Source organism: Alligator mississippiensis, chromosome 2 (genome assembly GCF_030867095.1).
Source record: "Alligator mississippiensis isolate rAllMis1 chromosome 2, rAllMis1, whole genome shotgun sequence".
NCBI lineage: Eukaryota > Metazoa > Chordata > Crocodylia > Alligatoridae > Alligator > Alligator mississippiensis.
This window is the reverse complement of record NC_081825.1, coordinates 114,895,391-114,921,984: the sequence shown is the minus strand read 5'-3', so window position 1 is coordinate 114,921,984 and position 26,594 is coordinate 114,895,391. Positions and strand designations below refer to the sequence as shown.

General features: G+C 40.4%; 1 protein-coding gene across 11 annotated transcripts in view; it reads right to left on the bottom strand.

Moving 5' to 3' along the window:
- The window catches only part of BLTP1 (bridge-like lipid transfer protein family member 1), a 248,576-nt gene that overhangs the window by 95,970 nt on the left and 126,012 nt on the right, over positions 1-26,594 (bottom strand). For 8 of the 11 annotated variants that reach the window (XM_019494555.2, XM_019494560.2, XM_019494587.2 and 5 more), the window contains exons 31-43: positions 26,293-26,413; positions 23,734-23,880; positions 23,214-23,341; positions 22,259-22,461; positions 16,427-16,624; positions 14,812-15,023; positions 14,329-14,480; positions 12,097-12,247; positions 11,367-11,519; positions 9,378-9,618; positions 7,328-7,476; positions 6,484-6,709; positions 4,275-4,433 (exon numbers count right to left, since the gene is read on the bottom strand). In XM_019494555.2, coding sequence (XP_019350100.2) covers positions 4,275-4,433; positions 6,484-6,709; positions 7,328-7,476; positions 9,378-9,618; positions 11,367-11,519; positions 12,097-12,247; positions 14,329-14,480; positions 14,812-15,023; positions 16,427-16,624; positions 22,259-22,461; positions 23,214-23,341; positions 23,734-23,880; positions 26,293-26,413 — 2,240 coding nt within the window. The remainder of the gene's footprint in view (positions 1-4,274; positions 4,434-6,483; positions 6,710-7,327; positions 7,477-9,377; positions 9,619-11,366; positions 11,520-12,096; positions 12,248-14,328; positions 14,481-14,811; positions 15,024-16,426; positions 16,625-22,258; positions 22,462-23,213; positions 23,342-23,733; positions 23,881-26,292; positions 26,414-26,594) is intronic. The other 3 variants (XM_019494564.2, XM_059722083.1, XM_014596215.3) reach the window with 1 other exon arrangement.

Below are 26,594 nucleotides of genomic sequence, written 5' to 3'. Positions count from 1 at the left end.
CACCTCCCCCCCCCCAAATCTTTTACAAGTAGGACAGCATTATTTCTCATTTGTGGTACTCTACAAAAAAAATAGTACTCTACAAAATAAAACACTTTACAAACACCAAACGAAAACCCAGCAAATAATAGCTTAATAATTAATAAAATAGGAACAGTCCCACACCTAGTGAATACTTTAAAAGTATGGAAAGCTAAACAGATGCAAAATGTTTTGAAATATCAGGGCCTATAGTTGTTCAACATTAAATTAGTATAAGATAATAATTATAGCTTGAGAGGATGACACAGCTGAAGGGTGGTAAACAAGTTAGATGAAACACAAATACTAAACAACTGAAAATTTAAATATTTAGATTTCAGACTTAAACAAAGGTTTATAAAAGTACTAGAAACAGACCTGTAAGCTGTAATAGGTTTTAAAATATTTTATCATAGTTTTTGGAGTCTTCAAATCTCAGCTCCTTTCCCCCTACCATATACCCCAACTATTTTCTCTCCTTTTTTCCCCCTCCCTACTAATCCACTGCTTTGCCTCCCCTCCAGAATAGCAAAGTTCATTTGCTCTTAAGGTAGCCGAAATGTACATTTGCTTATGTTTCGTTTCCAATGAAACAGACAAAAAAGAGAAGCAGGGTTTTTACAGTGCAAACAAGGACTTCCACAAAAATATGACCTTTATTGTGGAAAGAGGAGCTTCAACACAAGGATAGACAGGGGTGAAAATAAAAAGGATCTGTACATGTTGGGAAACTTGCAACACTCCAACTGAATCACCAGACAGCCTGATGGAGAGAAATACCATACTTACTTCATTCCAAGATGCATTTTTCACCCACCCTCCCATTCAACATGGGGAAACAAAACTGCATCTCAAAACAGAGTACCAAGTGAAAATGCAGTACCTGCAGTAAGAAAAAGCAGCAGGAATCCACTTAATGAGACATGGGGAAGAGGCATCTGGCAATGTGGGACCTGGTGGAGATCTAATGGGCAGCACATGGAGACAGGGTGATGCAGGACCCAGGAAAACAAGGGACATGCAGAATGGAAGTCCACGACAGCGCGGAACCCACTGCAGAGGCTTGGGGTGGCATGAGAAATGGCATGGAGGCAGCCAGCAGTACAGAAGCAGCACTGAAGGGTGGGCGGGGCAGGGTGGAGCGGGGGAGAAGAAGAAGGAGAGTGAAGGAGGTCAGGAAAATTTATATTTTTCCATATACATAATGTAATTACTGTGGAGTTAACTTAAATTTAAAGTCACAGCATCATAGGAAATTGGGGATTGGAAGGTACTTCAAAGTCATCTATTCCAGCCCCTGCTCAAGGTAGGACCATCCCTGACAAACATCCTAACCAAGTGTCTGTCCAACATGCTCTTGAAAACTAAGGATGGAGATTCCACAACTTCTCTAGGTAACCTGTTCCAAAGCTCGGCCAGCCTCTGTCAGAAAGTTCCTCCTCATCTCCAACCTAAATTTCCCCTGCTGCAACTCTTCAGCCTGGCGAAGAGAAGGTTCAGGAGAGACTTGGTGGCTGCCTATAAGTCTATAAGGGGGGTGGCATCAGGATCTGGGAGAAAACTTGTTCACCAGGGCTCCCCAAGGGTTAACTAGGTCTAATGGCCACAGACTTCTAGGAGGCTGATTCAGACTTGATTTAAGAAAAAACTTCTTTACAGTCCAAGTGTCCAAGGTCTGGAACAGACTCCCCCCAGAAGTGGTGCAAGCACCTACTCTGGACTCATTCAAAAGGCATTTGGATGTTTATCTTGCTGGGACCAATTGATCCCTGCAGACTTTCTGCCTCTGGCAGGAGGGCTGGACTCAAATCTCACAAGGTCCCTTCCAGCCCCTAATGCCTATGAAATCTATGAAATTACTCCTAGTCTTGTTCCTGACAGCCAAGTCATCTTAGATTTAGGTAAATACAGAAAATCTAGAAGTTTGAGCCTTTTTTTATTCCCCTTTTCAGCTGTTTCGTAACCCTAACTTTTTAGTTTTAGATTTTTTTATTCTCTTTCTTTTCAGGAGCAATTTTTTGCAGTTTATTGAATCCTGCATGAATCACCAACAGGTTGAAAATGCTGAGTAGAGAGTTAGACAAAGCAGAATGATAGAGGCCAGAAGAGTGAAATTTACATTTTGTTGATATAAAAGTATTTTCTATTAAATCTCATGGTAATATTTTAATTCTACACATACATATACATGAATTGACTGCTTCTGTGACATAAGGGAGTTCTAGCCACCTTTTGCAGAAAAGGAACTACAAACAAAGAATAAGCATACCCCAACAGAGCAGATTTCTCCTTGCTGGCTGGCTACAGACAATTGCCAGAATTCAAGCATAAGAATCTACTACTTCTCCTTCCAATATGCAAGCATACAAATCATCTAACCATTACCAGAATTCATGGAACTCTGCCACTGTGGTAAAACTGTACAGTTAAGTCCAAATTCATTTCTTGGACACTACTGTGAAAATTTACAATGACCATATCACCACCACACTATGCTGGAACCCATCGACTGCTACAGCTACCTCCACACCACCAAGTTTCAGTCTAAACATAGCACTAGATGCATTATCTACTGCCAAGCTCTATATTACAACTACATCTCTTCTGATCCCACCAACTGGGAAGCACACCTTAGGGATCTACAACAGGGTTTCCTACATTTACAATACTATCCCCAACTGTAGCCACTCAAACCAATAGAGCCAGACTCAGACTCAACTTGGACCTGCTACAACACTAACCCCAAGACAGGGATAACAGAATTCCCCTGGTCATCGCTTACAGTCTCCAACTTGAACACCCAAGGTACCTGGCAGATGTTAAAACAATTCAGTTCAGAGGAATTTTATACCCCATCCCAAACATCACATCACATCACATCACATCACAGTTCCTGCCTTGCCAGTTGTGCATGGCAGAAGGCATGATGTTTGGGATGGGGCATAAGATTGCTCCAATTGCAACTCACACCACTGCAGAGCTGGCTTGTCCAATTTTGAGCAGAGGACAGCTCTGTCCCAGACCCAGGGCTGCCCCCAGGCTCCCAGCCGATTTCTGGACCTGGCCCAGACAATTCTAGGTCTGGCTCAAGATCAAAGATCAGCAGATTGTTGGATCAGCCTGGTAGTCCTTGACCAGAGGCCATCCAGAGTGGGTCAAGACCCGAGGCCATTCCTATGCTGATGCTGACAATCAGTTTATTGTCAGCACTGGAGAGTGGAGGTGGGGGGGGGAGGGGGGAGGGAGTGTTATACGTTCAATTTATATTCCACAAAGATGTTCAATATTTTGTGGAATATCTTTGTGGCTGGTTTGTCATTTTATGACATGCTAAGTTGGCTGTGTAGCACTTAATATTTAATAATCACACCATAACTGTAACATGTGCCAGCATCCCTACACATAGCATTATTGCCCTCAAACCCCTCCTAGAAATTGACAGCCCTCTCAATGAGCCCTGGGAGACAAACCTGTCCAGCCACCCAGTGATGTTCCTCCAAAAACAAGCTAGCTAATTCCAATCCTCACCAAGTCAGCAGGCCTTGCTATAGACACAGATACCAGTCATGTCCCTCATCAACACACACCACATCATCACTGGACTCAGCAGTACAAATTGTAAAACATCCAGGGTTTATTCACCTGCTCCTTTACCAATGTCATATATGCCATCACCTGGCTCACATAACGAACCATCTCAGAGTTGACCTTCCGTAAATAAACCCATAGTACACCTTGAAGAAAAAAAGCTAAAAGCACACAAGGGGTGGTATCACACATTCAACTTAACACTAAGTGCAGTTAAAACTGAAGCAACTGTATATTCAAGCAGTTCAGCATGTGTTAAGTGCCCTCTTCACATTGCAAAGTTGCTTGCTTTCAGATGAGGAATATCTCCTTAACACATCCTAACTTTAACAGGTCACAACATCCCCAAGATTTGCATCTACATGTGACACCACCATAACACATACTAACTTGGAATACATGACAATAGTCCAATGATTTGCAAGTGTTTCAAGTAAACCTGTGATAAGGCCCTAAGAAATAAAGATGACAACTTTTGTTTTATTTTACTTTGATATCAAACCAAACTGTTTTTTTCATTTTCTAGTTCAATTAGAAATAATAGAGATAACAGTTCTATTTGTTAAGCTCCATGAGTCATTTTTTAAATTAACCAAGTAAAACTGTTAACAGCATGGAAAAATTGAAACCCAATAATCTGAAATTGTAGCTAGAATTACCGATACCTGTTGGAAGGCTATTGTGTCCCAATTTGGTGACAGGGGAGTCTTGAACTACACTTCCTCTGTTTCCCACAGCATTTGACATCCAGTTGTAGAAACTCACAGATGATGGCTCAGATAATAAAGGGTGTTCAGAAAGCATCTCAGTAGCCATAGTATTTCCTATAGAAATAAATCAAGAAAGCTTCAGGGAAGATCACACAAAAATACCAGTATAAAACTGGTACAAAACATGGCTATAATGCTGGTGAAAAAACAGGAGCAATACATTTATTATAAATTGATTTCTGATCTTTGACAAATGTTCAAGGGCTGTTTCAATAAACTAGAGATGCTAAAAAGCACTAACAATCTACTGGTGCTAGTAGAGTGGCATGCTATTTATGATGCTAACTGATGCCATATTCAGACATTCTGAAAGCTTTATCAATCTCTATCATAATTAGACAAAGAGTCATCAGGTCATTTTTTCTGTATAATATTTCATACCCTGACAGTAAAGGGGAAAATCAGAGAAAATGAAATGTCAACTAGGCAAATTCAACACATCATATTCTGAATGCAGTATTAAAGAAGTCTCAATACGTATCTGAAACTTTTACAGCAGCATGCAGAGAACAGAAACCATTTTCTGAAGATCACACACTAAAATGAGCTATGCAAACTGACATATGGTTTATAAATCACTAAATATAGAACAAGTGAATGGAACATTCTGTTTGACCTACTTTTCCCATGATGGCTAGAAGAAACCAAGCAACATAAAATAGCTAGACTGAGATCCAGCTTATTAAAGTTGACACACAATGCATTTGTACATTAAAAACAAAAAAAGTGGCACAAGTACCACATAGAAATATTTCATAAAAACTAAACTTATTCGCTTCTCGTTCACTGCAATAACTTCTGAAATACTTTCAGTTGGTCTTTGATTGACGAATCTTATTTTCAATATTTTTCAAACTGTACCTTTGGAAAGAACTTAATACAATGGGACCTTAATCCTATGCAAAGTCTCCGAGTACGACCATAACAAAAGAATGGGGAACAAAGTAGAGTGACTAACGTTCTCAGTACAAATTCACCTATTTAACATTAATTTTTTATTCCTTTTTCACCTTTTCTTCTAATGTCAGAAGATAATATACTTAATATCTTTCTCAAAAAAGCAAAACAACACATATATAGGATGTGCAACAAAATCATGTTAAGTTTTGACTTTGTAGCCTTAGCTTTGAAATAAGCAACTTTAATTTTGCACTTTTACACGTTTATTTTCCTCATTTTTTTTTTTAACTAAATGGAGGGAAAGGAGACACCACTGGCTTTAAAATTAAGATCTCCACTGTGTAAAACTTGCAAAGTGCCTTGCTTCAATTTCTGTTTGCAGAATCAGTGGCATTTCTATTCAGGCACCTAAGGGAGTCAATTCACTTAATGGTTCATTGCTCTTCACTCCAGAGATGTTAACAATTTTCTCATTTTTAATAGTATTAATATTCCACTAAACATGTTAACCTTTCTTCTGGCAATACTGCTGTCTTTTTGCTACTCCTGGTCTCGCTTCTCCTATTTCATAGCCTTTCAGATTATTTTTAGCTCTTTTTGAAATTATAGATCCACCCATGGGGACCAGCCTTCAGCAGCAGCGAGGGTTTCAGGTTTTAGCTAGGCACGAAGAGAAAATGAGTGACAGGAAGATTAGGCTCTGTACTTGCTCTATACAGTGATAATTCTGGGAAAGAAAGAAGTCTCTCTCTTCATTCTACCTTCCCAAAAAACAAGGTGTATGTTTTATTTGGAGATGTGTGGTATGCACAAAAATACGGCATATGTAAAAAATGTATGGAGTCGCACTATCTGAGAAGACTGATTTTTTAATTGGAAGAAACTGAACTCCACAGGAATTACCTAAAACTACCTATTTTGCTCATACTTAAAGGCAAACAATATTCACCATCCATGGAACAGGACCAATTCAAGATTTCACCTCACAGGTTTATATTTCCCCTAAAGTTATGAAAGTGAAAACCAGGGATTAAAATCTGATATACAGTAATCACCACTATACCACTACTATAAATAACCCAACTACAGTTCAGAAAGACAGAAAGGAAAAAAATACCCTAGAAGAAAAACAACAATCTTACCTATTAATAATTAAACCTTAACAAAGTAAAATTGAAAAAATAAACAATGTTATAATATTTACCTGTACCTGTTCTTGTTAAAGAACTACTTTTAACTGCTGTAGTACTTCTTTGAGGAGTCCCTTCCAGAAGATTATGCAAACTAGGAAAACTTCCAGTAAGGTAGCTGAGTAGACTTTCTTTTCTTGGGCTTTCCTTCACTGTCATTCCAGAACGACCAACATGTAATGGTGAATCTGTAGCTGTATCTCCACTAGTGTAGCTCAGGGAGTGATATGGATGTATACCCTTACAAACATAAAATAGAAACTTTAAGCACTAAGTAAGCTAGGTATAAAAAGCAAAATGGGAATAGCTAATTATTAAATGTGATCTGGACAAGTAGCCTAAATATTAGGCTACAGTCCAGAAACTCAGTCAATCTGGTTCTGATTTGTACCTAGGGAGTCTTAGACCTGGTTGTCTTTATGTTTTTATGCTTGCCTCACCACTAGGGAGGTGAGGCCATCATTGACAGCTACATACAGAATTCTAACAAAATAACAGATAGCCTTCTTAAACCTTTATCTCAGAGCTAGACATTATTTTTAGTTAATGCATTTGTCCTCAAAACAATTTATGTGCACTATACATTTTTGCATGTGCAATGTAAGTGTTCATCATTGGCCGTTGTTGTTTTGTTTAACTATGATCCTCAAGTTAGCTGCCAGGATAAAAAACAGATAAAGCAAATATTAATAGATTGCGTAGTGCTCAAGAGTATCTCTTCTTTATTAGATGAGGACCAGGACTTAATTACCATTGTATTCATTATGTAAGTCACTCTTTAGGACAAGTGAAAATTAAGACAAAATTAAAACAAAATAATTACAAACCACTTCCATAATTAGATTATAAGAAACTTACCTTTATTTTAAGAGCAGAATCACTATGATTATGGGTCTTTGATAATTTCCTCATTATCTCAGCACCAGTTACAGGCCCAGAAGAAACACCAGCAGGTGGAGGGCGGTTAGCAGTTCCTTCTAGGAGCATTGTGTGTTCGCTGACTGTAGCTGAAGCAGGTAACAATTGTAAAATTAGCTACACGTAAAAACAAGGCCAGGAGTATCTGAGATGTTTTTATTTCCAAGTTGTTATGTTCACACACATACTTCTGCATTTTGATGCACACACTCTTCTAAACAAAATTTAAAAACAAAAGACTGAAGTCTCAAACAGGCACACTGTATTCACATTTGTACAAGAGCACAACATATTCAATTCACTTTTTTCAACTGCCCAGACTGGTAGGGGGGTGCTTTTACACTTAAGTATGCTCCTTTTTACGCTTGAGAGAGAGGAATTCTGGATTACAGGCAGTCCTTGACTTACAAAGTTTCAAGTTACAAGGTTTCGCACTTACAACGTTTATAAACTGACATCCTGTTTCAACTTTATGACATCGGTTTCGACTTTACAACACTCAATCTGACACCAAGCCACGCCAGCGAACAAGTTCGCTGCGTCACCCATCTCCCTGGAGAATATCTGTTCAAACTTCCTTGGACTTCCTTGGACACTTTCTTTAAGACTTTAAAGTCGTGTTGTAAGTCTGAGGACTTCCTCGGACTGCCTGTACTGCTTAAAGCAGGGTTCAGCAACCTATCAGCTCATGGGCCAGATCAAGCCTGCAGAGCCTTCGGATACAACCTGGGATGCCAAACCTTCAGCAGCATTTGGCAGCAGAGCCAGCCCCCTAAACCATGATGCAGTTAGCCTCTGGGGCACTAGCAGAGAGGAAGCTCTGCTAAGCTGTGCCACCATCAGGTTGCACAAGACACCAGAGGATGGGACTTTTGCTATGCTACAGCTAATCAATGGAAAGAAATAGCATCATTGGCTGGATCCTAAAGCCCACCTACCTCCAAATCTGAGCAGGATCATTCCTGGCCCCACTGGAAAATACTACTGTCTCCTTCCCTAAAGCGTTTCAGTCACTTGAGTTTCAGCTTTGGAGTCAATGACTTAATTTATTTAATGAAACAGACCTCAAAAAAATAACCTCACACCAATACATGTTGCTAGGATGCCAAATGAAAAAAGTGCAGTTTTGCAAAGGAGAACATAAAAAATCCATTCTTTTCAATATCATTATATCTCCACAATGGAGACAATTGCATATAGCCACTGTCCATACAGGAAGTTTTCTTTAAGCTCAGAGACTGTTAGCAGATGGCTTTTATTCAAATCATGATTTTTTTTCCAGGTTTAAGATTTACATATGCAATTTTTTTCATTACCACATAAAACTCTTGAGGGGAAAAAAGTAATATGTTTAAGGATAGCATAACTCATGTTACGCACACATGTTATAAATACAGATCACTGCATTCTTTCAGGAAGATTAAGTAGATATTCTAAATAGGAAGGGACATAAATTAATGATACATTGTAAAATCAGGTATTATTCACCAGCTGCATTCATGCCAAATAAATAATGTAGCAGTAGGCAGCAGAAACCCACCATGCAGCAAAGAATTTTTGTTAGGATTTCCACAAAGATACATGTCCTCAGGAAGGAGGAAAGTTTGAAGCACACCAAAGAGCCCATGAAATTTTGAAATACCCTTGAAAGCTACAACGATTCAAATGCATGACAAATCTCCAACACTGGAGGCAGCACAACATTGTCAGTCAAATGTACATGAAGCAACTAAACTGAAACTTTTCATGCTGTAATCAAAACCAAGAATGGAAGGAAGACAAAAATCAAATGTTCCAGTTTTTTCAAAATCTGATGACTACCCTAACTGCAGTTAAAATCAGGGCAAGAAAGGACTGAACAAACAACTTTGGCTTATAAAGATTTAATATCAGATGCCCACGCACTAATTTAAAGGTTATTTTACTATGAAGGTTACCTAAGAAGTGGTACACTTTAAGTTTTCGTACAGTATAAATGGAACACAAATACCTGCATCAAACTCGAACTCTGCTCCATCAGCACTTGTGTCACTCTGAAGGCCACCTCCATTGTCTAATCCAAGTCCATCTTCATGCTCATGCCCTGAAATGGTCTGGAGTTTTAATGGCTGAGCTGGTCTGTGCAAGTTAACTCCTTTGAAGGCTGGTGTCACCACAATAAATTTCATCCACTGCCTAGCCAGGGCAACTAGACCTTTCTTTAAGGTCACTAAGGCAGGAAGACCATCACTCTAGAAATGCAGATGTACATCTTAGCATTTTAAAACAAACCAAGAGAAATAAATACTACAAAGTATTTTCTGAGCATGCAAAATATGACCTACAATTAAACTTCTTGAAGAGTTTGTATATCTTCCTTTATATCTAATGGTATAATGGCAAAAAATGACAGATTTAACATTTGTACTTAGATTACATCATATTCATAAAATAAAAATTTCAGTAAAGTGCACTTAAGACTAGAAACCTAACAGCACTGGGTGGACAACTTTAACAGTATTGAAGGGGAGAGATACTGAAACATTTTTTTTCTAAGAGACAGATTTGTAAATGTTTCTTGGGGGTGGAGGAACCATTTTTCAAAAAAATTTACTGTACACCATAAAACATCTGCTTCTTATTTTTATTCTACAGTGCTCGTTTTAACTGTCAAGCTCACATTGGTACATACTAGTAACTCTTCACTTTTGTAAGGATATGGACATAACAGTCCCATTTCAAAGAAGGAGGGGCAGAAGCTGTTACGCTAATAGTTACCTGTGCCAGAGTCTTTACAATAAAAAAGTTGCAAAACCACTCTAAATAACACTTCATCCAGGGTCAAACTTGGAGTGATTTAGCTCACCTGTATCACTACAGCCTCCTGTAAACCTAGCAGTTAAAATATAACAGCTGCTGCATGTTCCCAAGCAGCAGCTGCCTTTCTACTTTCAGAACTACACCAATGAAATCTTTGTCCATACCCTAAAATATTGTACAAATCTCACAGGCAGGGAAGTAGGTAACTTTATTTCTGTATTAAGATATTTATTTCTATTAACATTCAAAGGATTCATGTAAACTAGGGGTGTCAAGCTCTTTTGGTCCACTGGGCCAGATGAGGATTGCTAGGGTACTTGAGGGCTGCCTCTGGACTGGTAAGGAGCCTCGTGGACCCAGACACACCTCCCATGGCAAACTGAGCAATGGTGGCATTAACCACTAAGGTTTCCTGAGCCACAGATATTAATGCACCGTGGCTCAACCCTCTACTGCCAGCATCCATCTTCAATAGGGCTCGACCACACATATAACACCCCTGAATTCCTCACTTCTTCAGTAGCCCCCATGGGATGGATCTAACCTGAAGTCCATATCTTTGACACCGCTGATGTGAATAAAGCCAAATAATATTAACGGGAGTTATATTTCTATTCTTAATGCTTGATGTATGTCATCTGGCACCTCCAAGTTAATGAAATTTTGGTCCGAGTAAAAGCTACTCATTAGCAGGCTGCTAAAGCCAACTGCCATCCTAAAATTCATGAAGACTGGATATTCAACTTGAGGGTAGAATTTGACATCTCATTTCTGCAAGCTCTTCTAGAGATAATAGTAAATATTAAAAGTCTTAATAGATTGAGTGTTTATCATTCAGCTACAAACTTTTAATGGAAGCTGAAAACCAACATAAAATATGGCATTAAAATCTACTTGGAACATATGGTTTCCTACATAGGGATAAATAATATATCTTAATAAAATAAAAAGTGGTGACCAGTCTATCATTTAGAAATAACAAGTTTAAAGAAGAGACTTACATTAAACGATGAAAAATATTAATAAGTTAAAATTATCTGTTTAAAGACATCTCTAGTCTATACTAAAGTTTTACATGATAAACTAACTACACCAGCACTGTGAAAATAGAAGTCCCCCTTGCTTCTCTCTCCCCCTAGACCTTGTGCTGTATTATTTATATCTTTAAGGGTTAACTTACCATGGTGGCATCCTCAATAATGGAATAATTTGCCTGATGAAGGTAGTGATGCAATAGATTACACAGCAAACAGGAAGGATTTTCTTGTAGAAAACGAGCCACTTTAGTAAGCCTGTTGTACTTGCTTCGTAAAGGGAAGTGTGCACTTTTATTCTGAAATAAACAAAAAATATTCATGCACTTGCTTTCCCTTTCCTCTCTATAGCTATATCTCACGCTTTGGAGGGTCTAGCACTGCTGTTAGCGGAAGCAATGAGGTGTCGGACTGCAAAGACTGAGGGCACAAGCCCAGAGCCGTCAAGCAGCATAGTGGCCCAGACTCTTGCAAGGGCAAGACCAAGGGCCAAAGGGCCCAGAGCCCACAAAGGTGTGGCTGGAGCTGGGGCCCGAGAGCCTACAGTTCTTCGACAGCGGACCTCAGGCAGAGGGAACCAGCCAGGGTAAAGTGTGCTAATACCAGGGGGCCTCAACCCAGACAAGGGCTTAAGACCCAAAACTCCCCTGCCTTCCAGGGGCAGCCTTTCTGTCGAATCATAACATCAAGGCATTGCAGACGAAACAACAGGGTGGGACCCAGAGAGGCCAAGCAAGGTGGGGTCCAGGTGGCTGCCAGGAGGTGACTTTGCTGCCCCAGCACCAAACTTGCTACAACATATCATTATAGTTAGACAAAAAAAAAGTATATTGTTTTGTGTTTTCTACTGAATGCATTTTTCAGTGAGTTGTTCACCTCTAATGCCTCTGTCATTATACAACCCATAACAGCACAAATTCTCAGAGTTCCTTCAGTTTCTAGTTTGTTCAACGAGGATTTCAGTTGATCAATGGGAACAAGCCAGGCACCAACAGCAGGTGTTGCAGTGCTCAGGAGGTTCAGCTGCCTATTTGAAAGAATATGAAATATTAAAAAAAATTAATGTTCAACAACCTTATCAAGGTTTGCATATGCTTTCAATTTTATTATGAAATTGGTAGATAAACCTAGCATTTACAACCAACCTTTCTGTTCTCTAAATTCAATTTCTTTAAACTAGCAAAAGTATAATTTTAAAGGCTACTTGTATGTGCACATACTCACTCTCTCACCCTCTCCTCCTTCCCTTCCCTTTCATCCACCCCTCTCCTTGCTTCTAGTCTCCCAGCTCTTATCCTTCATGCTGTGCATACGGAACTAGATTTTTAAAATGAAACATAGATCAATGGTGAAAGCAAAGTAGGAACATACTAGCTGGTTCTGGAAGATAGGGACAGGAAAGAAAATTGGGGACAGGAAAGAAAATCCTTCTTCTCTCTGGTCTCTTCACTTTTTCATCAACCTTTTCTCCTATATGTTATAGTAAAGTTCATGTTAGGAGAAGCCACTGGGTCAAAAAGTTTTTGCTAGATTTTATATTTGAGAGTTTGATTCAGATTTTCAACTGCAATATTCTCATTTTGTAGCTTTTCAAGTTTGATTTTGGAGCTTAACTTCCACTGACTTTGCATAAGACTTTGGATCCTAATAGCCTAAATCACTTTCCAAAATGGGATTTATACCCTTCAATATTTCACATTTTCCTGGCACACCAATGAAAGAGGTTACCAAAGTGCTACTAGCTCCACATTACTGGGGGGGAGGGGAAGACACGGATGGACCACGACGACGACACGACACACAATTTTCAAACACATAGATATTGAGCTTATAGTATTTGTAGCTAGAAGTATTTGACTTAATGCATCATTGATTTTTATCTCTGAACACTAGGAAAAAAACATGGAATTAAAATTGAGATTTTAGGAGCCACAAATTGGGTATTTTACACTATCATGTGTAAATATTTAAATAGACTTTGTCAGGCACACACTGCCTTTGAAATACTCTGGAGAGCTGGTTGCTTTCATAGGTCAAGATTCAGTATCTGCTCCGTGATACAGTCTCCCCTAAAGTGTGTAGTAGCAACTATAGACAGAAACACTCAATTACCGGTGGGGGCACATTTTTCACAGGAGGGCCACTCTCTCTCCAATCTCTCAGTCCTGATCCTCAAGGGAAACTTACACAACACTTCCCAGAGACAAGCTTATGAGCTCCATTTCATCAACCTGCTGGATACTAGAGATCATGGACTAAACATAGACACTGGATTTTTGATACAGTATAATCTGCCTGGCAACTGACTCCCCAGCCCAGCCCCTGGCTTCTTTACTTTTCATTCCATCCAGGAAGAGCACACACCAACTGCTGAAGCTTCCTTAGCCTGACGAAGGGTTTTTGAACTCGAAAGCTTGCTTAATAACTATTCTCCAACCATTTGGGTTGGTCTAATAGAAGATATCAAATTCACCCAAGGAACCTTGTCTGCCTAGTAGCAACTAACTACCTCAAAGCAAGTTGTGAAATATTGGGGAAGAGATAATTGACCAAAAACAAATAGGGAAAATTTTTAGTTTTTAATGTAGAACCAAATCTTTAGCATGTTCAGGATGTCACCATTTTCAAAGCTGTCCTCTGAAAGATATGCACACAATTAACTGCAAGGTATTCAGTACATTTGTCTAAAAAAATATAAAGGTGGAATCAAGCATGAGCAGATTTGAACTTCGTGTCACAAGAAATACAGGTTGCACGTCTAAGCATCAGGTTAAGACCAAAGTTTTAATATCCAAATTCTAGTAATTTCTCTAAATATGTCAAAGCTTCTCAAAACCAATAAATACTTTTTAGGTTCCTTTCTTGATATGTCTGTGCTGTTTACTTAATAGTCTTTTTAATAATACAGTGTGTAAAATTATTATTGCCACATAATGGCAGGAGCACACTGAAGAAGGAAAGAGTTGATATTGACTTATTTAAATCTTACAAATGTCATCAATGTTCAACTAACAGCAGACACAGCCATAACTAAGGAGATTTCTTACAGAAAAAAGTAGACTATACGGTCCTGCTGCTTTTATTTCCTTAAATCTGAAAAAGTCATACCTTGAAAAAACATGGGCAGGAGAGCGCACATTGGTGGGAGCTGCAAAACTAAACCAAATTTCTTTGATTGTCAGCTTCATACTGCAGGAGTCAGGTGGGGGAGGCATTAGAGGTAGATCTTTTTTCAGATCATCAGATTCAACTCCTTCATCCTATACAAAAGGAGGTTCAAAGGTAAAGAGTTAAATTGTTTTGAGAGAGCAACAACTTTTAACATAAGAACAGCATGTAGTTTAAAAAAATCCCAATTAACTAGACAGACAAATCAAAAACCTCACATAACGCTGACCTTTCCCCAGTTAGATGAGGAAGAATCTTTCAAAATGTTGAAACTTTAGCTAGGTAAGTGGATCCTTCTATTCCGGTAAGTACAACAGGTCACCTAGTAAAACTATGACTACAAGTTCTGCATTATTTCTGGCAATTGCTAAAAAAAATTAACCTAGTGCAAGTACCAATTGATTTCATAAGACATGCAGCTACCTGCTCCTCTGAAACTGAATTTCCATTGATGTCTGAAGAGGGACTTATTCCATCACAAGGAAGATTATCCTCAGACACATCAGTATTATAACCACTACCAGTGGGAGAATCTGAAGAATTGTTGGACGCAAGCAATCCACCCCTCTCTGTAGCACTGGATTTACCCATGATTCCAAAAGTACTGTATAAAACTGCTCCAGATTGTCTTCCTCCTATGAATACAACATTAGGGTAAACAGATCTTCTGGGTGCATTGTGTTCATTTTATTTATACAAACTTGTCATATAGATTCATATCATTACCAGGCCCCGCAAAAAAATCTGTTTTTCCTATATTATAAACTATTTTCATAAATGCTCTGCTACACATCTTGATTAAGCTTTATGCACAGAAGACAATTTACTGTTTCTGGAGTATTTTCTATTTCCTCAAAGCAGCTATTTCACATGATTTGCAGCCAAGTGACACACAAAATACAGTGTACTGAAGAGAACAAATTTGATGCAAAGTAAAGGTATAGCCCATTCTTTAACAGAAGTAAGCTTTTGTCTGCAAAACAATGCTCTAACGTAATCAAATCCCTGGAAGGTGGTGCAGTGCTGCAGTCACACCTACCCCTTTGGCTGCACTACGTGTGCAGTGAGCTCTCGGAGAACACCGGCATGTCAGCATAGGTTCTGTTGGCAGCTCTGTACATGCCATGAGCTCACTGGCTGGTCCGTGCAGCTTCTGCTCAGAGTCTCTGCTTTCAGGCAACTCAGGAGCCTGATGCTAATTTGCTCTTCCCCGCACTGATCCCTCCTTCTTCCCCACTCCCCCCAAGTCAGCAGCAGGGGAAAGGAAACAAGCAGTGGCAACAGCTATAACTCAGCCCTTGACTTTATGGAGCCCAAGGGCTTCATGTACCTTCCGCTCGCCCCCTCTTTTCTCCTGCTGCTGAATTTGGGAGAGTGCAGGGGGAGGAAGAGGATGAACAAAGAGCAGCTAGCTCCAGAGGCAAAGACTTGGGGCAAACCCTGTGCCAATGAGTTTATAAACACTTGCAACACATACACAGCTGTGCCAACATGCTGTTGAGCTCTGAAAGCTCTCTGACATCCAGGATCGCAGCAAAGGGCTGAGACCCTTTGGCTGTGTGGCACATGCACAATGAGTTCTATTCAACCAGTAGGCATCACACAGCTGAAAGGAGTGTGACCACACCCCCATCACTGCAATCTTGGATCTGCCCATGAACCTCTGCATTGATGGATTTCAGGACTGACTTTCCATGACTAGACAAAGCCCAAATTTTCTTTCAAATTAAAATTTAAATGCTATAACTCCTTACATAGCACTTAAACAAACCTAACATTTTAAAAAATATTCTACACTAACACACTGCAATGCGATCAGATTATAAAGGTGATTAGGTCAGTTTGCCTATTAAAGAACAGTTAATGTATATAGCAAATAACTGATATTTTACGTGAACATGCAAACATCGAATTAAATGTTTAATTTAAAATAAACATGGCGATTAAAGACCTGGAAGATCTAACACAGTATTTCACTAATCATGCAAAATAATTAAATAACCATATTACATATAATATAGTAATAGTGTAGCTTTACCTTTAATTGTTAAATTCTCAATTCCACATTCAAACATTATCCAGCCCCACTTTTCCTGACTAGGACCTATGCGAGTAACATCTGGAACAGCTTGCTGATCAGTTTCATCAACAAAAGTGAAATCATCCAACTCTTCCAAAGTAAAGAGAACTTTTGATTTCTCAAAAGGAATTGCTGTTATTGCACAAGTTCCAATGTCTGTAAAAGATGAGCCATTTATTACTTTGTTATTTGGAGGACAAGAAGCTCGTATTGACAACAGTGACGGTTGAATTTGGGGCAGGGTATTGCATTTATCAACTATGCACACACAGGAAGCAAATGAGAATAGTCATCTTAGCATTTGAAACTGGCACAGAAAAATGTCTGCTCATTAAACACTGTTCATAAAATGAATGATTCCCTCCCACACCCAACCTTCTTTTCTTTTCACATTCATACAACATTTGGAGACACAAGATAACCAAAGATCACAAAAATCAAAGCCCAAACATATCTCAATAGTAAAGCAGACATGCCATTGTCCATCCTGCAAGTGTATAAAGCACAAAACCGGGGATCCCTGATCATTAAGTCGATAAAGATCCCAGCCAAAACATTTTAGAAGTATTACAGGATGTACTTTTCTATCCAAGATGTCAGACCCCCTCCAACACTCCTTGCTTAACATCATAGTTACAGGCAGTCCTTGGACTTATGACACAATTGATTCCTGAAAACCACATCTCAATTCGAAACGTTGCAACTCGGAACCAATTTTCCCGTAGGAAACAATGTTATAAATGGGAGATTGGTTCCTGAACCATGGCCTGATACCCTATTTTCACCAAAAATAACCCAGAATATTGTACAGTACAATACTCAGTTAATTATAGACAAGTAATATAGCTACATTTATTGTAAATAAATGTAAATTGTAAATAGCAATCATATCAATTTGGAAGGACTTATTTGAGGTGACTTTGCTGGACTTTTTGAAGAGCTCTTGGTTGGAATTTCTGAAGGGTTCTTGGCTGGAGTCTTCTCAGGAGTCTTGGCTGCAGGGTCTTCTGGAGTCTTGTCTGCTTTCTTAAAGAAAGTGTCCAAGGAAGTTTGGACAGATATTCTCTTCTTTTGCTTGTAAGTTTGTCGGTAGCGGCTGTACATGTTAGATAGGCCCCTATTCACTGATGCACTTGCGTTCAATGTCGGGGTCATGTTTCTCAAACAGGGACATGGTAGCTTCCATACTTCAGCCAACTCTTTTGTTGTCAAGACTTTATGAAGACAAGTCTCTTCAACAGTGGGTGCATCTTCTTCCTCTGCCACTTTTTGCTGTTCCAATTCAATGAAGTCCTCATTAGTTAATTCTTCAGAGTGTGAAGCCAGCAACTCATCAACATCTTCTGATGCAACGTCTAAGTTGAGTTCTTTGCCCATTTCAGCAACATTTTTTCACCTCTTCAACAGTGTCTGTAAAGCCTTGGAAGTCCGACATGAACTCAGGGCACAATTTTCTCCAAATACCATTCAAATTTGATTGTTTGATTCCATGCCTCACCAATGTTCTTAACTGCATGGTAAATGCTGAAGCCTCTCCAGAATTCCTTCAGAATTGGTCCACCTTCCTTCTGAATTGCCCTCATGGCCTGGGCAAATGTGCACCTAAGACAGTAGGCCATGAAGAATGTAATTACCCCATGGTCCATGGGTTGCAACAATGAGGTGGAGTTGGGGGGACAGAAACACCACTTTGATGTCAGAACGCATGTCATCAAGAATGGTTGGGTGGTCAGGAGCATTGTCAAGGATTAACAACACTTTAGATGCAAGATTGTTTTTGCTGCAATAATCCCTGACACTTGGCACAAAATGATGCAATGCAGTCCTCAAAAATGTTCTTATTGACCCACACCTTAGGACTGGATTTCCATATCACTGGGAGAAATGCCTTGGAATGTCCCTTGAAAGTTCTGGGGTTTTCCAAACAGTACACAAGTAAAGTTTTAAGTTTAAAATCACCTACAGCATTGGCACGGAGCAAGAGTGAGCCTATCTTTAGCAGCTTTGTACCCTGGCATGGATTTCTCCTCTTTGGCAATGTAGGTTCTCGATGGAATTTTTTTTCCAAAAGAGCCCAATTTCATCAACATGAAAAACTTGCTGAGCACAATACCCATCCTCTTCAGTGATTTCAGCCAATGTCTCAGGAAAAGCACAAGCTGCCTCTTCATCAGCGCTGGCAGCTTCACCTGAGACCCTGATTTAATGCAAACTGGCCCCGACTTTAAAACGCATAAACCACCCCCCTTCTTGCAGTAAAAGGCTCAGCTTTAGAACTCTACCCCTGTTGTTGCTTTAGATCATCATAAAGACACCTAGCCTTTTCCTGAATGATTCCTAAACTCACAGGAGCACAGCGTTTATTTTGATCCTCCAGCCAAATGATTCACAGTTTTTCAACCTGAGCAATAAGTCCAACACGCTGCTTAGTTATCACAGTTGAGTGAATAGGAGCTGAGCCATTAACCTGTTCCTGAATTCTTGCCTTGTCTTTCAGGATAGTCCTGATAGTCATTCAGGGGATATCTAAGGCTCTACCCACTTCATTTGGGGTCTTCACCTTTTCAGACCTCTTATTTATTTTCATTTTTGTTTCCATAGTAATTGTTCTACCTTTCTTAGAAGACAAAACATCACTTGCACCAGATTTATACTTTTCTGCCATTATTATGGGTGGTTTGGAAAAAGTTGAAAAAACAACAGCACATGGCAGTGCAGTGAACTTGTAAAGTACTGTACTGGGACTTCTTTTTTCAGTACAGGTAACGCTAGACTGGTAGCAGTGGCGACGAGCAAGCACCAGACAAGCTGCCTGATAAATGGCTCCCAGATAAGCAGCACGCTGCTGCTCTGGCCACATGTCCGGAAGGGCATGGGGGAGGGTGCCCTCAGATCGGCCCGAAATACAGTCCACCCCGCCCCAACCAGATCCAGGGCACATGTTCGTGCCCCTCCACCTGCTCTCCTGGACAAGTGGTCAGAGCTGCGGCTTCACGCCAGGCTCTGGGAGCGGGGTTATAGGTGGGCACAGCTGGACAAGCTGCAGCTTCGTGCCAGGCTCTGGGAGCAGAGTTATGGGTAGGCACAACTGGAGAAGCCGCAGCTTCACGCCAGTCTCTGGGGGTGGGATTATGTGCCGGCATATGTGCAGACATAGCCGGACGAGCCACGACTTTGCACCAGGCTCTGGGAGCAGGATTATGGGTGGGCACAGCTGGACAAGCCATGGCTTCACACCAGGCTCTGGAAGCAAGGTTATAGACAGGCACAGCCCCGGCACTGCCTGCAGGAGCAGTGGCAGGAGCAGCTGGACGAGCTGCAGCTTTGTGCCACGGCAAAGCAGGCAACAATGCCAGGGCTGAGCCCATCCACAGCCCCCACTCCCAGAGGTTGGTGTGAAGCTGCAGCTTGTCCAGCTGTGCCAGCTGCACCTGCCCATAACCCCGTTCCCAAAGCCCAGCACAAAGCCACAGCTCACCTGGCTGTACCCGCCCATAACCTCGCTCCCAGAGCCTGGCGCAAAGCCATGGCTCGTTCAGTTGCGCTGGCTGCGCCCACCCATAACCCCGCTCTCAGAGTCTGGTGTAAAGCTGTGGCTCATCTGGATGCTCCTGCTGCTGCTCCACAACGGGGCGAGGCAGGCAGTGCCAGGGCTGCACCGGGTTGCGCTCCCAGAGTCTGGCGCAGCCCTGGCTGGGCAGCACTTGCCCCAGCCCCTCCTTCACTGCAGGGGCCTTGATCTGTCCCCCACCCCATCCTTTCCCTTCCCCCTACCCTTCCACCACAACAGTTGGAGCTGTATCCAGCATTGTAAATTTGAAACCCACATTGCAACTTCAAAACAGCGTATTAATTTGCAAAAGTTGCAACTGCGGTTCATCATAACTCAAACAGTCGCAAGACAACTGCCTGTATGTTCTTGAAAAGTGTGACTTTAAGCAAAACAATGTTAAACAAATCCAATTATGTCACAGTAGTTACCTACTAGCAGGCGGCAGCCAAACAACGTTATAACCGAATATTGTGCAACTTTAAATGAGTATGTTCTCTAATAGGTCAGTGACATAATAACGAAACAATGTTAACCGGGTGAACATTAAGTGAGGAGTACCCGTATAATCCTTTTCCCTAGTGACATTTTTGAAAGAACATTTTAAGTGTTGCACCTAATACTTTACTCACTTTGAATCAAGGTTAGAAATTGCAAAATATATACAGAGGTGGCTTGGATTTCTCTCATGTAATCCACATCCTGTACCCCTAAATAACAGCAGTTATTACCAAAAAGGTAACTATCAGTCAAGGCCTGAGGCAAAAACTACGGTTTGGCACTAAATTGTATAACCTAATTCAAATTGAATGTGGTCTAATCTGTAAGCAGTTAACATCCAAACATCTAGTGAGAGAAAAATCTTGGCCATAGTTCACCTTTATTACAATTGCTTCTGTGTTTCGTCATCTTCTCTTGCACCTCTCAGTGAAAGCCAGAACAACTAAACTACAATGCATTTATCTGCACTTGTAGGAAAACATTCTAACTGATTTATCACAATGAACAGCAGCCAGTTAAGCAAGGAAAGCAAAACAAAAAACAAAATAAACCCAACTCTCTTCTCTCTTAAAGACCCTTGACTTATCATACAATGGTGGTACTTAAATAGGATTTTCTATCCATCTTGAATTTTTATTACAAAGCAACAAGGGATCAAAAGAATACAGATCATTGCCAATGCATGGGGACTAAAATAATGGTGCATTATTGCTCAGAAAAAATGGTACCAGATTATTTAAGGAACTGGGAGAAAGAAGACACCCAAGTGAATTATTGAACCAAATCAATGACCCCCATAGTGAGGGAGGGGGCAGGGGCAGGTGCTGCCCAGCCGGGAGTGGGGGGAGGGGGCCTGTGACGAAGCCCAGCTTGTGGGGTGGGGGCAGCTCCTGCCAAGGGGTGAGGAGGGTGTGCCCCCAGATCTGAACAGCATGGAGGGAGCTGCATTGTGGGGTGGAGCCAGAGCTAGTGCTGTGCAGGGCTCTTCTTCCCAGGGGCTGGGCTCGGAGTGGACTCCAGCGGCGCTGGGAGGAGGCTGGAGCCATGCCGAATTTTGTTGCAGCTCCACTCCCAGCCCTGTACTGCCACAGCTTTTCCCAGTGCTTGAGTGGAGGCAGGGTGTTCAGCCAGGGCTGCAGCAAGCAGCAGCGCAGGGCTGGGAGCAGAGCTGCAGCAAAATTTGGGGTAGTTGCAGCCTCTTCCCAGCACTGCCAGAGCCTGCTCTGAGCCCAGCCCCCACCAAGAAAAGCCCTGCCCTGCTCCAACTCCGGTTCTACTCCACAGCTGCAGCCCACACCACAATGATCTGGGGGCACACGCTTCCCCCCAGCCCCCACCCTCCTGGAGTGCAAGCAGTGACAGGAGCCACCCCCACCCCACAAGCCGCAGCTCCAGCCTATGCCCCCGCCTCCCCCACCCTGGCTGAGTAGCGCCTCCCCCTGGCCCCCTACCTCACGGCAAGGAGCACTGATCTGCCCTGCCCCATGCTCCTTCCCTCCCCCCTTGCCTTCCAACTCACCAGCCGGAAGCAGCTCTCCACACTGCCAGCTCTGCTTCGTGCTGCAGTGCAGCTGCGTGCAGCATGGGCATTTATTGGCCAAATTATCAGGCGCATAGGGCCAGTATCCAACAGACAATTTTCTTCATATTGGTACCGATCCGATATCAGACCGATGTATCAGTGCACCTCTAGTAATAATAAATCATGCCCATGAAAACACTGTTAACAGTATGCTCACCTGCTGTATCAAGACCTCTTAGCTGCCCATGAACACGATGAATGTTCAGTTTGGCAGCAATTTCTTTTCCTTTTTCTGCTCCTGCATTTGATCTCAGCGAGCCAGAAGACTGAGGCTGCATTTTACTGGCATGGATGTACCGATCAAACGTTACAGAATTTCTCCCAGTTTCTGCATTGGTTGAAGTCTCTTCAACAATACCCCTATTGAATGTAAAAGGGAAAAAAATAAACCAATGTCAAGAATAAGATTAAATAGTTGCTTCTGGTATCTGCTAATTTTAAGTGATATAAGCACATAAATATTAAGAATTTTTTGTTCATATGACAGCCTTTGGTAGAAACAACTACTGAAGATTTAATTTTGCCCTCTGGGACACAGTTCCCATTTGTAATTCCTATTTATATCACCAAGAGATAAATTCACACAATTGAAGAGAGAAGGATTACGGTTGAAAGATACCAAAGTACTTTAACTACATGTCACTTAAAACTTGGATGACAATATGTCCTGTTTTGCTCGGACAGTCCTGGATTTCAAAAGCCGGTCCCGGACGGCTGTTGGGAATTATAACGGGTGTTTCAGAAACACAGGGGCACGGGGTGCACTCTGGCTAGGAATAGGAGTGGTGCAGAGCACATTACAGGCAGGCATGCAGACAGGCACCACTGCCTGCCTGGCATACAGCCCCTCTCCTGCCAACCTGTGAGAGTGTAGGAGGATTGGGGCAGGGAGCAGTGTCCCAGATTTCCGGGATTTCCATACGGCCAGCCTACTTAGAAACCATTTTTATAAAAGAAATCCACTGACAAGAAAGATAGCCATAGTAACTTTTTAAAATTTCCTTTTTTAGATAACCCTGTTGGTGCCCGTGTGTCTCACATATAGAAACTTAGAAATTTCTATTAGCATGATAATAAAGAAGTATCAATTATGAACTATATATTCTGCTTACCTATTCATGCGAACTTGTGTAGCAATTCTATCAAAACATAAAGCTACTAAGGAAACATGAGTCACAGTTTTACTAGATGCAACGCCTGGGGATTCATCGACTGATGCTTGTAGTAAACATAAATTTACCTAAACATAAAATACCCCAGAAGAGTAAAGTAAAAGTTAGAAAACAGTCATTAAAAAAAAAAAAAAAAAAGAAATAGCTTGCATATAATTTCATCTATGCTTTTCAGATCATAAACACTACATTTAAGACTATTATATAACTGCACTAAACTTTTTACAGTTTGAACACATGTTCAGTTCTTAATTATTGCACTATTTACAAACTTTCATCTTGTATTTAAATTTGCTTAACTACTGTACTTTGACTGAGCAAGCTAAGAAAATATGCATAATCTTTAACAAATACCACATTGCATTCAGTTAGTTCTAACTTCTCAAAAGAATACTCATACAAGGCTAGTTCGTAAAAGAGCAGTCTTGTAAGATTACGCAATTAAATTAAAAGTTATTACCTTGGGTATAGTAACGTTTGCCTGAAGACCTTTAATTGTCACATTATCTTGCTTAAGTGAAAGATTTGTCTGTGCTTGGCCTTGGTTGGTTGTCCCGGTAGTAGGGTTCTCTATTTTTGTTCCTCTAATATCCTGTTTGGAGGATAACTTTAAAAATGATATGAGTTAGTATTTTACACTGTGTCCCATTCAAAATATTTTACAAACTAAGTAAATAATACGTCTCAATGGTGTTTCAGTGAAAGATTTTCAGGTGCAATACTAGCCTGGTATGTTTTAATTTACAGGGTAAATGAGCTTGAGTATGCTACAAAGTTAGCATACTCAAACCCAGATAGATAGTCCCATACCAGTATACATAGTCCCATACTCAACAGCAGAGTCACATCTTGTGGCACTCAGCACAAAACTTTCAAAGATCCAAACTGAAATCCAGACAGATTCCTGATATAAGAGATGAGATGCTTTGACAGGCAAGTCTCTAGGATGCACAAGGATGATTACGTAAGTTAGAAAGGTTTCCTAATTGAATAGAAAATTAACTACACAGTTTCCATGAAACTACCAACAGTTAAACTAATTTGGTAAAGTTTTGGATTCTATATCTGCAGCTCCTGTCTAAAAAACAGATATGCTTCTATGCCTTCATCTCAGTATAACCTTATTCTGCAATCACAAAAATCAGATACATTCTCTAAGCATTCCAAAAATGTTAAATACAATGCATTATATATATTGCTAGTATATATATTCCATTAAAAAACAACACCAGCAGAAATATAAAAATGGAGACAAGCAGAAAAGTGATGTGCGTGTTATGTAGAGTTCTAGGAAAAAGAGGGGTGGGTTATTTTAGAAAGAAAGATGAAGGAACACAAAAAAGCTTAACATGGATGAAAACAAAGGAACTATAAAAGATTGAAAGAGAAGAATAGAACATTAGACTCCTGTGGACATTGACCTGGATCATAGGAACGCTGTTGATGGATAATAAATATTTGTCTTTATGTCTGTTTTAGGGGACAAGATATATCTTTAAATGTTAAATCTATCACTGAATAAAGCTAGATTCATTAATAACATTTTTTTTTTTAAATGTTGGAGGAATGTAGGCCAAGTCAGTGTAGTTATGCCAATTCTCACTAGCTGAGGATACACTATTACATTAGCATACGTATTATGTTAATGTAAAATGAAAGCGTTTTTCAAATAATATGATACAAGCACAGTCTTTCTATAGAGAACAGCTATTTCCATAAGACCATAGATAGGCATTACATTTGTAGTGCTAAACATGCCCTGCTGGCACCACAAAAAAGGTGAACACCATGTTCATTCCAGCTGTTTTGTAGCACTACAAAGATGTTAAGAAATGCCAGTAAATATTAGCACTTTAGTTACCTAGTGTAACTTCTTGGTAGCACTGTACTTTACAATATCACATTTACATTTACTTGTAGCACTAGTGGGGACTAGGACCCCCAACATTCCCCCCACTTTCCACTCTCCTTCCCCCACCTCCAAGGGAAAGGAATGTCCCCGATATTCATGCACCACTGGGTACACTCCTAAAAGGGTTATGTCAAGAGGCTCCAAGCAAAAGCATGTTCTCTAGCCCACATGATAACATGTAACAGTACTTTCAAGACATCTGAGTGATGATCAGCCATCTGTCATGAAAACTTTAATGAAACTGAACAAAAAATAATTTGAGATATTAAAAAAAAAAAGTACTGTAAGTTAAAAAAAAAAAAGTAAGAATAATGCTGTGTTGCATCACAGTCCATAGAACATCTAACACAACTTGGTTTACCTTCATCAATAATCTTTTTTTGACTAACAAGATTATGGGCAAATGAATAATTTGCATTAAGTTCAAAGAAGGTAGGAAACTTAGAGCAGAGCAGTTAATGGGTAATAACTCTGTGTATCCATTCTCACCACTGGGGAAGTTAAAGCTAAACACCAATAGTTTATCTCCCTGCCACCTCCCCCTCCACACACACCTTACATTATTACAGTTTACCTTTATTTTACCACAGGCTAACAACAAAAGCATTACACGTTACCCAGTGGAAAGTCCCTATCCCTGTTCAGCTTCTTAAAGCTGTTCTTGTCCATACCTTATGTATTTCTGGTAGATAGTTTGCTGATCTGTATGGTGTGCTTTTGCTCTCGATTACAGCAGTCCCCTGTCCATGGTACTTAACCAGCCAATATCCAGGGTATAGATGCAGAGACTACTTGTTTAATATAATATATTTAATTGTGATGTAACAAAAATCACATCTGGACAGCCTGGGAGCTGAGCTGAACAGCTACTTGCAGCAGAGTTTTCAGCAAAAAGTTCATTTGATTTGGAATGTAGGTGTGTTGATTAACAAAAGCAAGTTGGTTATAATAATTATCCCTAACTAATAATAATCCCCAACTATAACATTGAAATTTAATTGGAAAAAGAAACACTGGATTTGACTGGATGAAAGACAGCCGACAAAAAACGTGGAAGCTTTTGTACTCCCCCTTTCCAAGCCTCTTACAATTTAGTAGTGCCCTTACATTCTCTGAAAAGGATGTTTTGCTGTTCTGTACAGCTTCTCGGAGAACCTTACAATGCAGATCATCCACGATTGCTGCTGGGTGTCGAGTACTAGCACAATGTACCATTGCTTCTATGTATCTACAGGAAGAGAAAAAAACAACATAGTTAAATAAAGGGACATTTAATTCCTGAGGTCACATGAAATACCATCAAAATCATGAACCTATACTGAAAAAGCACATTCCCTCATCAAAGGTTCATATGCACATATGCTTGCACCCCCTGACCTACACACAGCAAGAACAAAAGTATAACAACA